Source organism: Amblyomma maculatum, unplaced genomic scaffold, assembly GCF_055883805.1.
Source record: "Amblyomma maculatum isolate TAMU_Amacu unplaced genomic scaffold, ASM5588380v1 scaffold_13, whole genome shotgun sequence".
Taxonomy (NCBI): Eukaryota; Metazoa; Arthropoda; class Arachnida; order Ixodida; family Ixodidae; genus Amblyomma; species Amblyomma maculatum.
The window spans coordinates 23,518,595-23,536,298 of record NW_028146738.1 but is presented as its reverse complement, the minus strand read 5'-3'; the positions used below and the strand labels follow the sequence as shown (position 1 = coordinate 23,536,298).

Sequence of the window (17,704 nt, the reverse complement as noted above, 5' to 3'; positions counted from 1 at the left end):
AAACTCCTTCATCTCCACAACTGCCTCAGAATGAAACCACCTGCCTTCCTTCGTCGCCACCATTATGGATCATAAAAAATTCAAAGATGCTGTTTCTACATACGTGCTGTAACCACTTGTTTTCCTTTTTTTTTTTTTGTCTACTGTTTATTTTTTTCCCCACTCCTCTCTGTAACACCTGACCGGCCCCGAGAGTAATAAAATAAAATGAAATGAAAGCCTGCACAATCATCTCTACGTATCTCTTAGTGAAGTAACTGCTAGATCCGTATGAGCAATGTCGACAGCAATTGCACACGGGCACATATATTCCGCAACTCATGATTTCACAAACCCTGGTACTTTAATGATATTCCTGCCTTGAAAACAAAAAAGAAAGAACAAAAGAACCTATGGTTAACGACCATCTTCATCTCCAAGAGCTGCTGATCGGCAGTGCTCAACGATCAGTAATTCCACACATTGCTCCTTTTTTTTTTTTTTTTCCACCAGCTGAAGAGTTCACTCGGCTGATTTGCATGGTATCTTGCGCACGTTGCTTTGCGTTGTACCACTGCGTGTCACTTTGCTGTTTTTTTTTCTTTCTTTTTTTTTTTTTTTTTTTGCCATTTGTGATTTAGAGAGAAGTACAACAGAGGATTTTGCATTATGCCTGAGGGCCCATATATGCCGCCCACAAAAGTTTCACTGTTTCTTCGATCGTTGATTGCATGTTTATACAATTTAACAATATCCCCTTTCAGAAAGTGTGTTCTGCACACCTTGCATGTTGTTCGCAACACTTTGTCTACACGGGGTATCCTTCTCTCGCACTTGCAATATGAGAAACAACTATCGGGTGGCAGAGAGAAGCGTCTCTTCTTTTTGTTACGCCGGTGCTTGCTGGGATATTCTGCCTCATAATGTACTGCAATGTGACCGCCCCCGGGTCCTAAAACATTTTAAAAAAGAAAAATGAAAGACGCCACCTACTTTCCTAAAGCAATTATTTTTAAATTTTACGCTCGAGAAATAATGTCTGGCAGCACGTGCTACTTGTAGGTCGTCGATTGATAATTCTTGGGCAATGCCAGCGGCCACACTGAACAGCAGGTTAACGTGCAGCACAGCCGAGAATGCACACATACTCAGAGAGAAAAAATGGGATATTTTGATTAAAAAAACACCATCGGCGCGGTGCAGACTTCGACCGCAGCTTCATCTCGGTGCCTAGGCACAAAGCGCAGCCGCTTTCAGAGGTGCAGCAAGAAATGAAAAGGATCTATGATGCAACAGGCTACCCTGGGGAAAACCACACTAAAAAAGGGCCACATCAGATGAAGCACCCCTGCTTAAGGTAGGAATGGATTAGGTCAAGACAAGGACCATGAATGCCATAATGTGCTAGTTTGCAAAGCAATAAAATATTAGGAGATCAAATGTCTTACTGAAGTCTACAAATAAGCCAAGTGTTAAGCATTTATTTATTTACTATATATTTTTTAAAATAATAATTCTCTTTTGAGACAACAAGGCTGATTCGGTGGATCACCCTTAGTGAAATCCAAACTGAGAAAGCTAAGAATGCTTATGGAAGAAGCATACTCCGCATTGTGACAATGAAGAACAATCCAGCTTGATATGGTCAAGTTGCACGAAAAAGCAAGCACACACACACATAAGACAAGATATGGAACCAGCGCAATCCCGTAATTATCCCATACCCTGTCCCGTGTGCGTATTCTTTTGTACAACATACCAATGTCAGACGAATTGTGCCAACTAGGCCGACAACATGTTTTACACTCAAAAAACAATCCAGAACTCTCCAGTTGAGTTTTTTTTTCTCATTTTATTTCATACCCACTGCAAATCACTAAAAACTCAGCAGACAGCACATGTAAGATCTATATTACATGCATGTGCAGCAGCAAATATAAATGATCATGAGAAACAAAAAAAGGGGGGAGAATAGGCTCTTTCGCATGTTGTCTTCATGAAATATTACAGTAAACGGGTAAGAACCTTATGAAGTAAGCCCTATGTGAGATCCAGCAATACAAACTTCACTGAAGCCCATTAAATCAACCCTAGTAAAGCAAATTAAAGGCTCAAACAAAGACAAACCTCTGAAAATTGAAACAGGCCCAAATAAGGTTCAGACAGAACGGAAGGCACGTGTTGCTGACAGAATTCTCAGTGACTACAGGAAGCAGTGGCACATGCTCTTTCTTTGAAAGCCAGCACTCATGTCCATGCTCTCATGTCATGTGCAGGTCTGCTGTCCTCAATAGTGCTCTAACAGATTCACTGAGTTGTATGTCGTTATATGTCAAGAGCTCGTTCTGAAGGCAGCATCCAGCCGCTGTCGCAGACGAACAGCAACATCTCTGAAGGGTGTCTGGCTTTCGGATGCTGTGATAGGAATGGAGCAGGCCCGACGGAACCTTGGTGCTGCCATCAGCATGTTCTGGCCCAGGGCAAAGCCGCTTGAGCAAAGCCAGTAGAGGGCCACATCCTTAATAGAGAGGGGAAAAAGAAAGCGCAGCTGCGATGAGTTCAAGAAGCTTGAATTTCTGATACTGCCAGGCCATTACAAGTGGTTAGAGATCACCCTGTGTTCCAGGCGGTGCTCTGGAAAAGCCACTGCTGATTAGGTCTAATTCTGTTACTGGCACACTATAAACACAACAATAACATAGTTAAAATAGGGCACTGTTGATTTCTTCCTATCACGAAGCAGCTAGGCTAAGCAAGTGCCGCTGCAAGCCTTCGGTCAACAAGGCTGGCATTGCCACACAACCAGTGCACCAAACTCCAGCTTCCCCGCATGACAGCAGTATCGTTTTGCAAGCAAGCATACCAGAACAAAAACCAATTTCAAGCGAATTCTACATGCACCTCGTCAAGCGGTCTTGGAGCGTTAGCACTGCTCGTAGGTGCCCAAGACTGCACAGCCTACCCGACTCCGTGTACTGTACACATTGTGAGCAGTCTGCGGTAGCGCATGGTCCACACCTAGCAGACATTGCAATCGTCTGTCGGGCACACACATCGTATACTTCGCAACCACTTGTGACGCTGTATGCATTGTGAGCAGTCTGCGGAGCCGCACGGCTGGCACATCACCATCTCTTGTCGTGCTGTACGCGTCGCATGAAGTCTACGGAGGCAGGTAACCCGCACGTCGCCAACGTGACGCGATTGCCTGTTGCGCTGCGCACGCCGCGAGTGGCGAGCTGTGACCGTGCGGTAGAGCATTGCACGGGCTCGGGCTTACCCGAAAGCCTGGGTCCGGCCCGGCCTGCGTACTGGGCCGGGCCGGGTAAAGCACTTTGTTGGCGGGCCAGGGCCGGGCATGGGCTTTTGAGCCACGGGCCCGGGTCGGGCTCGGGCCTGTAAATAGATGGGCCTGGGCAGGGCTCGGGCCTGTGAATAAACAGCTAGTTTAACCGAATGTCTACTGCATATGTTTTACGTGGTTAGCAGGTGAAGGCAGTACCAGGCAAATGTGGTGCCAGTTCAGGACTATATTTCCAGACTGCATCTTTTTAATACATGGTAATGCTTATGACATGTTAGGAATCTAAAAAGAAAATTAAAACAATGTGAAAAGCAAGCGAATATATGCATATAAAACAGCAAATACATATATGAAGTTCGCCGAGTTTTTCGGGGTTCTATTCGATCCCCCATGACACAAGCTGTCTGTTTTGAGATTTTAGTCCTATTGTCTTTGTTCGCGTCCATACCCGAGCTTGTGGAAGCACTTATCGTCAATCGCCGTTCGACAGAGGGTCGGTGGTACTGTCGCCAAAGGAACCATCCCTTTTCCCCTTCCTGCCACGGATGCCTTCTCTGCGTGCAGCCCTCAGCAGTAGCTGCATTGTTCAAAAGATCATGCTTTTGCAACCTCTTTTGAAGAATGCGACCTGCGGTGGGCGACGTGCGTGCGATGCCAGAGGGTTGTCTGGACGGCATACCGGCAGCTGAAGAAGGTGCGCTGGTATGGAGGCGCCACTGCTCCAAAACAAGCAAACACCACCGCACACGCGGCGCGCGCGAGATGCGGATGCCCTTTTCTCATGTGAAGCAACGGAAAAAGCTTGGAAAGTCTGCTTTCCAACAGCGTCAGCGTGTTAGAACGGACCTTCTTATGGTCGGTTCTGTGTCTTTCGCCACATACATGCACACCATATGTGTGTGTTGCAAAAAAAAAGCAACTGAAAAGAAATCAAAGAAGTCCCCACTCGTTCTCGACTGGGAGCACGTTTCGTCCACCCCACCCTGCATGCACGGGCGCTTCGTTTCAATAGTTCTACTCGGCGCGCAAACATAAGCTTTGAATGGAAGATGATAAAAAAGATACAAAGCGGGAAAAAATGCGGTCGGCTTTGCTTAAAGTGACAGTGCACCCACGACAGCTAGCAGGAGCCCCCACCCCTCCATTAAAAAAAAAAAAAAAAAAAAAAAAAAAAAAAAGAAAAAAAAAATACACGCGGTGGGCAGCTAGTAACACTGTCCATATCAGAAGAACTGCCCTGAGCGCTAGACATATGGGTGCAAGTGGCAGCAATGCACTGAGAGTTCCGGCAGAAGGGCCCGTCACCGTCGTTTTTCTTTTCCGCTTCCTCGCTCCGACTGAAGGGTCGCGATTTACCGCAATTGTCAAAGATTTCTGGGCAAACTCTTCTGTACGTGTTGTCAGGTGGCCTTCTGACCACTCAAAGTGATCACGCACACTATGAAAACGACAAGTTTGTTGCACGGCCTCAAATTGTACGTCAAGCCCGTGTGCAGCGGGAGCGAATGAGTTCAGGGCAACTCCCTCGGATATCTTTGGTAAATGGTAAAAAAATAAAAGTTAGGTTGGAGGAGAGTTTCTCTTTTGCAGCTGGTTTCTTCAATGTGAATAAATAGGTTTCAGATACCGCATATGTGCATGCCACGCTTCCTTGCCTGTCCAGACTGAAGCAGATCGTGAGATGTGAACATAGGCGAAATATGGTGTAGAGGGGCGATTCGGGATATTCAGCACTTGTATTGTAATCCTTTCTTTTCCTGTCTTTTGCGCTGCTTTCGTGCCATATTAACACTTATTTAAGCAGAAGATGAAAAAGTAATCAAACCTCACGCATGAAATGTCCCGCATTACCAAGTATGAGTTCCGCCAACAGGAATTGAAAAACCTCGATTTTTGGCTGCCTACCGGCCGCATTTCTGAATATGAGAGAAACTGAAACTCAACTGTAAATTTAATTCTGTACTTTACTACAATTTTTTCGTTTGTTCCTGCAGAAAGCCGCAATGTAATCTGAACAAGGCGTTGCCTGTAATGACTGGTATTTTTTTGTTTTAAACAACTGGTGAGTGGTATGCATCTTGAAGTGATTGCTCCCACTGCATACCTTTAGATATTGACATGTGTGGAAAAAAAGATGGGTGTTATGACAGATATAGGATAAAGAGCATTTGTTATGCATGTAGTGACTGCAATATGCGGTTTGTATGTTTGGCCGAAGTTCCGATCGACCTCTACCTTTCCAAATTCCATTGGTCAAAGGAATTGCAGAAAAATTGTTTATCTTTTCCCCGATCGTTGGCTACTTGATATCCTTTCCCTAGGCATTTGATTAGCTGGCAGAAACATTATTTTTCATTTCCCTAAATATTAATTGGTGAGGAGTGTAGACAGTTGTTATATTGGTTGCTGGCTGCGCTAAGGGTGGAGAGAGAGGTTTCAAAAGTAAGTGCTAGAGTTTTATAATTCGTTTGGTGTAAATACTTTTGTCTCACTTGTTCCTTCTTGTTTTATTTATTGTCATAAAAAAAAAAGATAACATTACAAGTTTTCGAAAAATATGAATGTTTGCGAGTTAGAACCATCAAGGCATCAAAAACTCCAATTCAATCATCAACAAGATATTTCCTCTCATCACCACCAGAACAGGAAACTCAAATAAATACAATTCTAGTTTCATGAAGCTGATTAGGTTCCTTTACTTTGCAATCACACATTCTGAACCACGGCAAGCATTACAGGCACCCAGGGGACAATGTAAGGTGGGGCAGGAGAGCAAGAATTCCTTCAGTGTGCATTCTGTGTGAAAAAAATTCTGACCTCTACTTTTTAAATGAAAGTGTTCATGAAATAGGGTTCAAACGGGACACCCCCTATCCATCCCCAAGAGCGACCTAAAATCCACTCACTGCTGTAGACATTTTACTTTTGCTCTCAGTTCTGCAAGAGACGGGCATGACATTGAGCATATGAGTTCATCCCAGGCGATTTGAAGAAAATTCTGCTATAATCAATCGACCATAGAACATAGGTTGTCAGATATCCTGAGCGAGAGAAGTAGCACCTACAAAGACAACATGACAGACAGCTGGATCTCCATATGGAGCGCATGTGCATTGAAGCCCTTGAGGGAAAAAAAAAAAAGCAACTGCGCCATAAGAACGCGCAAAGCACGGAACTTCTACACTTACCACAGTAAAATAGCTGCCCCTTTGAACCGAGTATCTTTACGGACTGCGGTTTAGTTGATAAGTGGAGATGTCTAAATAAATTTTATGACAATTAGTGTTCATATTCATCGAGTGACACTGAGCTGCTTCATATTTATTATTCTGAAAGAGACTGCATTAACGGCTGAAATCAACGAAGTTGTGTTTTTTGATAAATGTTGGCAATTCACAGAATAATTCTAGTTCATATCACAATAACAGGGGACTATGCAGCAACTATGGGTGCTTATAAGCCAGAAATCATTAGTATTAAAATTTTCTCCAGATCCCAAAAGGCTGTGATTAGAATGTTCGATAAAATTGGTTTCAGCATGCGTTTTTGACCATTGTAATTTCCTTGTTTTTCAGTAAGTTAATCATTAATAACAAGGACCCCCCCCCCCCCCCCCCCCACTTTCCCGACACATACACACCGGAATGCACACAGCAGGTGTCTGATTGAGGATCGGCTACGCAAGCTGCTTTAATCGCATGATCGCATGACCTCTAGCAGCGAATTGAATTTGAAGTTAGAAGTTGTTTCACATATTCTTTAAAGTAGTCTTACATGAGAGCATTAATTTTGGGAAATTCATATCCTTGGAATCCAAGCCACCATGCTTCCTCCGGACAACAGAGACACAATAACCAATGCAACCAGAATCAGGAATTGGGATTTCACGCTACTGTTTTAAAAATGAGGGCTTCTTTTCATGCAAACTGGAATTAACAACAATATCTGCATTAGGGAAGCGAGCTTAGCTATGGATTTTTTTTTCGGGCTTCTGCTCGGCCCGCCCAACTGGCGGGCCCGGCCAGACCGGATAGGTCAGAGCTACCATGGGCTCGGGCCGGGCTGGGGATTGTATCGAAAAAGCCGAGCCGGGCTCGGGCGGGTAACGCAAAAGGCAGCCGGGCCCAGGTCGATAATTACGGCCTGTGCAGTGCTCTACCACGCGGCCATAATAAACCTTCTCAGACGTAAACAGATCTGCACGACTGCCTTTCTCATGCTTCTGCACACCTATTTTCATTCGTTTTGATAAAACGAATGTTCAAATCATACAAATTTTTTTCGTGACCCCGTGAGATTCATATCACCGAGGTTCTACTTATCTAAAAAAAATTCAAGGGCGGTTGATTGAATATATTCCTCGCTGACCAGTCAGTTTATTTCAATTGTGATTCGGTTCCGTTTCTGATTTGATGACCTTTCACTCAACATCTATTCTACTCCTGATTCTATTTAAATTCCAATCCTATTTCATTTATGATTATCTTTTCATTCCATTTCTATTTCTAATCCCTTCTTTTATTCATTTTTGTTCAGTTGCCACTTGTCACAGTGGCAAATGTGACTTTCCACTGGAAAAATAGAGAGTATGTGTTGAATGGAAATCAACAGCTTCATGCTCCTGTTAAAGTAGGGAGGAAGGTTACTGAAATGTGCCACGTTTCAGTAATTTCAAAATTGTGGGGGGTAGTAGTAGTAGAAGCATAAAGCGTTTAGTATTTGGGAAAATGGGTTATGCGTTAAGGACAGGGTTAGTTGGGTCCTCAGTCCGGGACTCCGTTGGCTGATGCCGCTGCCCGAGCTCTCGCAAGCAAGTTTCTTTGTGCTGCAAGGTCAGAGCTAGACAGGGCCACCTCCCAATCCACCCAAGTTGGGTTTTCTTCATGAAGTATGGCTTGGTCTTCTTGGCAAGCCCATACCATATGGTAAAGGTTTGCTTTCTGGCCATAAAATGTATGTTCAACTGAGCAAGTAACTAATTGCGTGCGCTTTAGGTGGGCTGTTGTAGGACAATGCTTGTAAACACCTGAAGTGACCTTTTTCTGATTTATCCAGTCCTTTAGTAGGTGCTGGGAATGCTAGTCTCACTAAGCGGACGTGTTGGAGTATCTCGTGATATGTAGTGAGGGCTGGGGGGTGGTCACATGAGGGGAGTGATGAAAAATCCCGGGAGAGGAATGTTCACGCTGTGGCGTGCGCACTCATTTCCCACTACCCCTTGATGGCCATGTGCCCATATTACATCTTTGTCTGAGGCATGGTGTCCGGCTTGGGATAAGATTTGAAAGGTGAAGGGAGAAACCCTGCCTCGCATGTAGTTTCTGTGCGCGGTTTAGGAGTCGGTGGATCGCTGCCTCCGCAACATCTGAATCTCTAGCCGTCAGCCCCGCTACCGTATGGCCTAGACGAGCGATGGCTACTGTTGTGGTGCCTTCACAGGAACTCGCAGCATCCACAAAGAAGGTTCCTTTGTCCTAGGAGTAGTTCTTATGCATCGTCCTGGCTCGTGCTTTGCGTTGTGCCTCGTGATATTCAGGATGCATATTACGTGGTAGGGGCATAGTATGGAGTTTGCCTCTCTATTCCTGTGGTATGCCCCGTCTCTGCTGCGTGGTGCTGGGAAGGCTAATGCCATTTACTTGCCGTCCAATGGCTGTACCAGACAGGTAGAATGTTTGCGTTAGGAGGTCAGCCTCTATGAGTTCGTCGATGGTGTTGTGGACGCCGGTCAGTGGATGCGGTGAGGGGTAGCCCTAGCACCCGCTTGTAGGCCATGTGAAGTATGGTGCCAAGTTGCTTGAGGTCATTCTTTCATAGCATGAGGTATGGGGATATGTAGGCTATACGGCTGACGATAAAGGCCTGAATTTGTCGCTGCATGTCGTTTTCTCTCATATAATTCTTCTTGGTCGTAATATGCGAGATCATTCTGCTGACTTGTTCACTCATAGTGCAGAGCTTACCGATAGCTGTCATGTTGACTTTTTTATTGCTAATGTGCAGGCCGAGGATGCGAATGGTGTCTGCTTCAGGAATGGGTGAATCGTGGATCTTAATTTGGATCGCTTCGTTGCTGCCACGACAGCACATGACTAGAAGTTCTGACTCGGAAGAAGAATAGGTGAGTCCGCAGTTAGTGACATAGTTCTGCACAGTGTTGGCAGCTTCCTGGAGTGCATCCTCGATCTGTCCTGCATTACCTCTTGTTACTCAAATGATTATGTCATCTGCATACAGAGCATGGCGCATGCCTTCTATGGGTAGGTGCAAAAGGGCCAGGTTGAAAAGAAGCGAGGAGTACCGCTCATTGTGGCGTACCCCTCGTGTCCATGTGGATGGGGTTGAATCTTGTATCAGCCACTCTGATGTGCGCTTGACGATATTGCAGGAATTCCTTGACGTAGTTATAGCTGCAAACTTTGCAGTGCGTGCTTTGAAGGTTTGATGCAATTTTCATTGTGATAATAATGTGTTAGCATTAGGGTTTTCTCCTTGTTCTTAAACTGTTTCTCTGATACTTATCTTTTAATATCTTCTTTTATACACTGCAATGTATTTCTTGCTCATTAACGACTCTATTCTGAGCAACTTTTTTTTTTTGCTCTTTGTTGATTAATTCTTAGTTACTAAAAGAAGTCATTTCTTTAGACATTCCTTTTTTTGTTCTTCTTATAGCAAGCCACCTTCCAGCCTCTCCGTCCACTACAAGTGCAGAGGGAGATTTCCCTCTCACCAGTTGGCCACCTGCCAGCCTTGATAGGTGGCATATGACATGCCTGATGTAACCGTCTTCGGACGATGGCATTTCTCATGTGAACACATTAAAATTTCCTAAAAAAGACATTAAGTTCACTGTGTGCCTGCTCTTTAGAACTTCTTTGGGGATTCGCAGTTAAGACAAAAATATTACCCACTAAGCTGTGTTATGGCTTGGTTAAAACAGTAAGAGCTGTCATGCTCTTCCATCACCTTTTCTTTCTTACTCTACTCTCCCTCTTGGATTTGCTGGATTGAGGATTTCTAGGACAACTACAGCTGTAGCATGCTTCAGTACATGACCAGGTTGGGTTTTCAGTATTAAAGGCTCTCGCTGAAAGTGAACCTGCTGTGCTTTGTAATTGTGCAGCTAAATTTTTCTCAGCCGCTGTTGTGCACAGCTGTGATAACTAAAATCTTCAGCTTTTCTGCAAACGCTCTTTCTCATGCTCTACCTGTTGAGGCATCTCCTGGACTGGGCTGCATTCCCAGGCCCATCATAGAGCAGCAACTCTGCGTCATGTTAACACTCTGAATTTTAAATAGCGCTTTAGTGCTCTTCAGCCAGGCATGCTAAAGGCAACAACACGTTATGCCTAGCTGGACCAAGCACTACCCATGCCCTTAACCAACAACAAAACTCAATACCACAGTTGACGGTTGGTTAGTTTATTGGTGTTAAACTTCACAAAGTGGCTCAGGCTATGAGACACACAACAGAGTGATGGACTCCACGTAATTTCGGCAACCCTCATATATATATCTGCACAGACAAACATATGATGTCCCATTTGCTTAAAGTCCCAGCAAATAAACAATGGGGCACCTATATACCATATTTTGCTTCCTCGATACTACCAAGCTATCAGACAAACCATTCAATGTATCTCTCTCACAGCCTGAGTTGCTTTGGGACGTTAAACCCCACAAACCAAGCAAACATTCAGTGTATGTTCATCTGTTGCTACACTTTCTCCATGCTGTTGTATGCATTTTTACATGTGCAGGTGTATGGTTTGATATGGGTAATTTTGCATGGGAAAAACAAAAGATAATTTCAAAAAAGTTCTGCACTCCAGCATTTTTGGTTTGTTTTATGGAGGTTTTAACGTCCCAAAGCGACTCAGGTTATGAAAGACACCATAGAAGAGGGATACGGAAATTTCGACCACCTGGGGTTCTTTACATGTACTACTAGTGTCGCACAGCATCTAGCCTCTACCCAAAAGCGGTCACCGAGGCCAGGATTCAATCCCGCATCCAGCTTTTTTGATCAGTCAACGTCGGCATAATACTTTTCGATGCATTCTAACGCAAGTTTCCTTAGACACTAAAATGTCTGGTTTACTGACATGTGACACATTTAAAGTAACTTCGTTTAAGTCACTGGTGTGAAAGTAAACCCTTTTTTTTTCTCTAAAATCAGGGGTCGAAATGGTTTGAAAGTGATGTAATTTAATTGCTAGCCCCATTATGAACGAAATTATATATTTCATTTCTATTCACATCGACCAGTGCTTAAAAAGTCAGGCTCCATCGGAGGGGGTCTCTACTGATTCCAGAGCCAAGTGGAAAGTGAAATAGAGGGGGAGAGAGAAAGCGGCTGGTGGCCTGCTTCGCACATCTTTTGATACAAATGGGAGAAATTATTTTCCTCCATCGTGGGCTATAGGAGACATGTTAAAGGCACAGAACAGTGGAATTTAGGTCTCGCTTTTTTTTTGCCGTAGTGGAAAGATTGATGTTTAAAACGTTTGATTGCATAACGGTTTTGCTAGAATCGCTGTAGAAAATATTTACCGGTAATTTTTCGATCAATGCGTGCGCCCGTTTTAATGTAGTCCGATGCTGGAAACTATGAGCAGCGACCGCAATGACTATCTAGTTCACTATAGCAATGACGACTGGTGGTCGACAAAAAAGACGTACCGAAAACAAATATAACTTTCACTCGTCAGGCAGTAATCAGACATTGTTTGCGTAGAGTAACGTCCTTTTCAGTTTCACACTCAATGCTGTTGCGGCACAATCACGCACCCTCTCGTCCACGAAAGTTTTAGTGGGCACTGTCATTGCTTCATTCACGAAATTGCAAACACTGTGGCGCCATCTAGTGGCAAAACCTGAAAGCATACCTCTCGCGGTTCGAAAAAAAGTTTTTTTTTTTTTTTTGATGTTGTTTTTTTAAAGGGCGCACTAGAGAGAGCGCAAAATATAATAAATTATGGCAAGCACTCCTAGAAGAAAAAAGAACAATGTGCAGTTATGAAAATCAGCGATATTTTGCTTGCATGTAGTCACGTGGGAGTCTACACTGAAAGTACTAGGGTTTCTCCGCTAGATAGCGCCTCTGTTGTTTTTATGCGATTTTCAATGGCAAATTAAAATTGTGAAGCCTCTTTTCTTTGATATTGCACTGCTCGATCAGTACTATATGAGGCAAGATCTTTTCATCTCCACCATAATCTCATGACACATTTTGGCCAGTGTTCTGTCCTTTTAATAGTTACTGTTGCCAAAACAACACAGAAATGTCCTAACAACCAATGACAGGATTAAAATATGACAGCCTGCTTCGTATTCATGCAGTCCATATATCTTTGTGTGCGGGGGATCTCAGACCCCTCTTAAATACTCCCTAGACCCCCCGGACTTTAAGCCCTGCATAAGACATTCATACAGCTCATACTTTATGTAGGATTAACATGCACTGACATCACATAGTACACGGGCACATTCCATTTTGCCTCCACCAAAATGTGGCTGCCGTGGCCGGGATCAACCCAAGTCGCCTGGCTCGACAGTGGGCAGTGCTGATAGCAGCTACCCATTCATGAAGGATTTAATGTCTTCTCCAATGTAGCATGCTTTGCTCTTCGCCTTTGGTGTCATGTTCAAGTGTCACCGGACAAAAACAAAAAGCAAGGTAATGACACGCTACATGCCAGCGTGAAAGGCACCCTGGCTGTCACAAGATCAATGAGCACAGGTTGATTCCTTTTAGTGCCCTGGAGATGACTCTGAAAGATTCCTTTCTGAAACTGTGCACCATATCTTCAGTTTAGGTGTTTTTTTTTTTTTTTTTAAAAGGGTGGATAGGTGGGTGATTGGGGGTTTGACAGACATGACAGAGCCATCAGTGCAGATTTGGCAATATGTGCTGTAGCAACCAGAGACAGTATTTAAATGTTGGTCCAGTTTCGCATATTTGGCATGATGACCCTCGAGTGCAGGTTTGCAATGCCCAGCTCTTGTAAGCATAAAAATATGAATGTATTTTTCTATATATTCTATATATAGAATATACATTGCTTGTAAAACTATATAAACTTGCAATATACTGGGTGAAACGGCTTTTACAAATTTTCTCAGCTGCCAAAGGTGCAGGAGGCCTGCTGAAAGACAAATTCGAGCATCAGCTAAACTGAACACAAGAGGCAAAAATTTTCCTGGCCATAATGCTGGACTGGCAGATGACAGAAATACTTTGTCTTGGTTTAGTGTATGCACTTGAATAGTTAGTCCCAGTTTTTGGGTCTGCAGGGAGCCAGAAATAATCAAAAATAGTTAATCTGAGTTATTCTGTAATCATATTTTTTCAAAATAAACCTCTCACTTTTTTACATTTCCGCAATTAAAAGATCATTACTTACAAAATCAGTGTACGGGCTAAGTCCTTCCTAAAACCTTAGCAGTGTGCAGAAGACATTTTGTACAAATTATATCGCATTATTATGCCCATATAATTGACAAACAAGAGGTGATTTAGCACTACTAAAGTTTTGGCTCCCAATGCAAACCTTGCTTGCATCAGTACATAACTGCTCAGTTTGGAACTACAAAAGACACCAGACGAAATATAGCAGAATCTTGGTGATATGAATTTTGGGATGATAGGAATTCTAACTGGAGTGCACTGCATATGATGCGCAGAATTTTAGATGTTCCCAAAACTTTCCTACATCACTCCGCATGATAAGAAAGCTCGAGCTGTGACTTAACCTTAAGCACTATGCACTGCATGTGCACGAGAAAACCATAATGCTGTGCTCCACACACAATGATAAACACAGGGTGGATATAAGTTGCCACAGCTACCATCATGCATCTGAGATACAGTTTTTTAGGCATTGTGCCATCAAAGATTCCACACAAGCACTGCCAGAGCGGCTGAATCTGAGCTGGTTCGTGCATTGTTTGCATGGTGCCAGCTTGCAAAACAAACACATTGGAGATTAGCATTGTCCTTTGACTTCCATGTGCACCTTTCAAAACAAAAGTGCCCTACTAGCCCCATTACGCAAAAACCTGCATGTTGTCTTAGTGAATACTCAGTGGCACCTGAAAAAGATAATGCCTTCATGCAGATGAAAAGAGATGGGGGGGGGGGGGGGAGGCAACTCTTACCTCTTTGCAGCGAGAATGCCTAATTCTCGCCAGCTTAGTGCGTAGAAATATTTAGGCACATTTATTTTCATGAAAAAAAAAATAATATGCTTATTAATACATTTAAAATATAGTAATTAAAATAAAAATGCAAACATTTAAAATCTAAAATTAATGCATTAAAAAAATTAATACATCTAAAATACATTTAAAATACATCTGCGGATACATTGCGGCCACAAAAGGTAACAGTACTTACGATTCTCCATAAGTTATTTCTATCTGTCAGCACATAGAAGAAGGTTCGCAGGCAAACATTAGGTTACAGATTGAAAACTTATTCATTCACATGATGAAATCAAATTGAAGTCCAATCTATATGCCCTAATCCTAATCGATTAAATTGCATTCAGGCACAAGGCCCACCAATAGAGTCCGACGTTCAGCCCCCTGCAATGTTCCTTCTTTCCATCGAAGATGGCCGCAAATCATCATCCGACACACACCCTCGCCACTCAAGTGGCACACAGCCGGTTCTCATATGTGAGTTCGCCAATTCTTGGAAATGTTAGCCCTGCCGTTCCTGCTGTCACGAGCAACCGATGTTGTTTGCACTAAGGTCGGATGCGAACCTTTGTGTAAGGACATTAGTGTTGTCTTCGCCGATTATCACCGCATGACGCAACATGGATATAGCACAACCACCAAATTAGCGGCATTTCATGAGTGGAAGTGTCCCCCCCCCCCCCCTTCCTTCTCGGCACATGGAGGGTTACCGAACTGCATGTTAACCACTTTAATTGCCTTGGACTTTGGCGGGGGCTCGTCGGCATGCATGTTTCGCCACCATGTGTCAACTGCTCATCACCTGTTTCACTGCGTTCAGGAAGACGGCAGCCTTTCTACGAACACTGCCACCGCTTTGCGTATGTAAGCACGCTTTGCCTCCATGTTCTCTGCTGACCGGCCATGTCCGGGAGGGGAAACTTTCGGGCAAACGTTCTTCCAATAAAACAAGGTTGGCTCAACAAAGCTGCTCGTTTCTAGTGCTCAGGTGGCCTCAGTGGCGTTGCTAGAGTCACCCAAGTGCCCCCCCCCCCCTTCCCCTATCCCACTGAATCGCAACTTCCTTTCTACCTCCTCTGTCCTCATGGTTTGTTTTGAAGTTGTCTCAAACCCACGCCTTTACGGTCAACAGAGGCACTGGACCCCTTTTACAGTTACCCGCCATCCCTCTACGAGACTTGAGGACACAGTTAAAAGTTAGGCTGGTCAACCTCTGCAGTATGTGTGTCGGTGTGTGATTGAGGAATAAGCCCAAGAAAGTCACTTTTTGTTTACAAACAATGGGATATTTGTAACTAGTAGTCCAAATTACACTGCATAATACTCGAACAATACAAAAAAAAAGCACGACACGAGTGATAAAAGATGGCTGGGTAAATGATAAGATGGAAAAACCAATAATGAACAAACACTGTGATAAAAGAAGACTATAAAGATAACAAAGCAAGTATTCCAGATATAGTAAATAGGGGCAAGAGTGACACAGAAAACACAGCGTAAAATACTAAGTCAGATCAAGGTTTAAAGAAAGGTAAAAACAATATTCAATTAAACAACAGTCTGTGGCAAAAAGGAATTCTCTCAGCTTTCTTGTTTGATGAGACGTCGTAGTCGTAGAATTGATTGGTAGCGGCGGCCGTACTAGATGAGGAGAAATGATGAGTTGATCGCGGGCTCAGTGAAAAATGACACTTTTCAGAGCGAGCGGCCGCAAGCGGCTTGGAAAACTGAATCTTTCCAGAACGCACTGCCGTGGGCGGGCTGCGGTCTGCCTATTTATACTCTCGGCTGATTGCGCTGCGGCCCATCGTCAATGACGTGTGCTGCCTGGTCGCTGGCCCGGAGATTCATGTCGAAGCATGATTAGAGGAGCGGGGAGATCCCGTAAGTTTCACTCTATACGTGAGGCAGGAGATCCCGTAACTTCTGCTCTATATGGGAGGCAGCTTGTAACAGAAGTCAACTTTGCTCTGCATCCAACCACGCAGTGCGAGTGAAGTGGCATTTTTAGAGCGCAGCTCTTTGGTGCCTGTTCCTGGGTTTCACATCGGCGTCGCTGTCAGCCTCGTAACCTGCTCCGGCCCCCTTTCAGCCCCCCAGCTCAGCCCCCATCTTCCTGCGTGGCGCCGACCGTGCGTGTTATCTGATTGCTGTGCACGCTCCCCGTTCGCCGCTGCTTTCATGACAGCCAAGAACTGTTGGTGGGGTGTTTCTTGAAGGAATGCGTGTGAAAAATTAAAGTCTGTAATTGTACATATGTGTCTTGATCGAAATCTTTGCCTCAATTCTATCGAAAAGGTGAAACAGCTGATGAGCTGCACTCAAATTTCGCATTAGGAAGTAATGTATACGTCCGCAATTTTTTTCTTCTTTTTAACACAAGGACGGAGCGATCGTGCCCCACGACTGATAATTCAGCAAACCATTACAAAGCACACATTTCTGAAAAAGGCGGTGGGCTTCTCCAGGCTCATTTTTTTTAATGCTTTCTAATTTCTTATTCTAACAACTTTGCCTTTTTCAAATAAAAAGGTAAGAACCGCATAATTTGCTGCGTGAGCACCTTTGGGTACATTTATTCTCAATTCCCCTTTTAATGCACCTGGTCTTGCTAAATGTGCCCTCCTTCTCATTATTTTTTTTTTCTAGTCAGCGCATAGTGATCAGACTTGCCATTCCACTGAGTAACAGGCATACCATGCCTTTCGGCGTTTTGAAAGTGTGATGCAGATCTGTGACTTGGCCGAGGAGCGAGAAAGGCACAGAAGATAAATGAACAAAACAAAAGACTGTCGGAAAGATACCGCCAGCGGCCTTCGCTTGGGAAAGGAGAATGAGCGGCACATACACAAATAGAGGCGATGCGGCGTGGCTGCCGACGGGTGTCGTCTAACACGCTACCGTGCTGGGGCACCTGATGGGTATCAAATGGTTTCGTCTGAGGGATTTAACGTCTCAAAGCGACTCCGGGCTATGAGCGACACCGTAGTGGAGGACTCCGGAAATTTCAACCACCTCGGGTTTTTTGACGTGCAATGACATCGCACAGCACACGGGCGCTTGTCTTTTCACCTCCATCGAAAAGTGGCCACCGAGAGCGGAATTCGATCCTGCATTCTTGGGAACAGTAGTCGAGTGCCGTAACCACTGCGCCACCTCGGCGGGCCGATAGGTATCGAGTTAATGCTGTTTTTTCCGGGGTACATGTAAGTA

At 44.2% G+C, this 17,704-nt stretch overlaps 1 protein-coding gene across 1 annotated transcript in view; it reads right to left on the bottom strand.

Moving 5' to 3' along the window:
* Positions 1–1,811: 1,811 nt before the first annotated feature.
* The window catches only part of LOC146172364 (cytochrome c oxidase assembly protein COX18, mitochondrial), a 41,773-nt gene continuing 25,880 nt past the window's right edge, over positions 1,812–17,704 (bottom strand). The window contains exon 5 of the mRNA XM_084585904.1: positions 1,812–2,497. Within this exon, the coding sequence (XP_084442030.1) occupies positions 2,312–2,497 (186 nt within the window). The 3' untranslated portion in view covers positions 1,812–2,311. The remainder of the gene's footprint in view (positions 2,498–17,704) is intronic.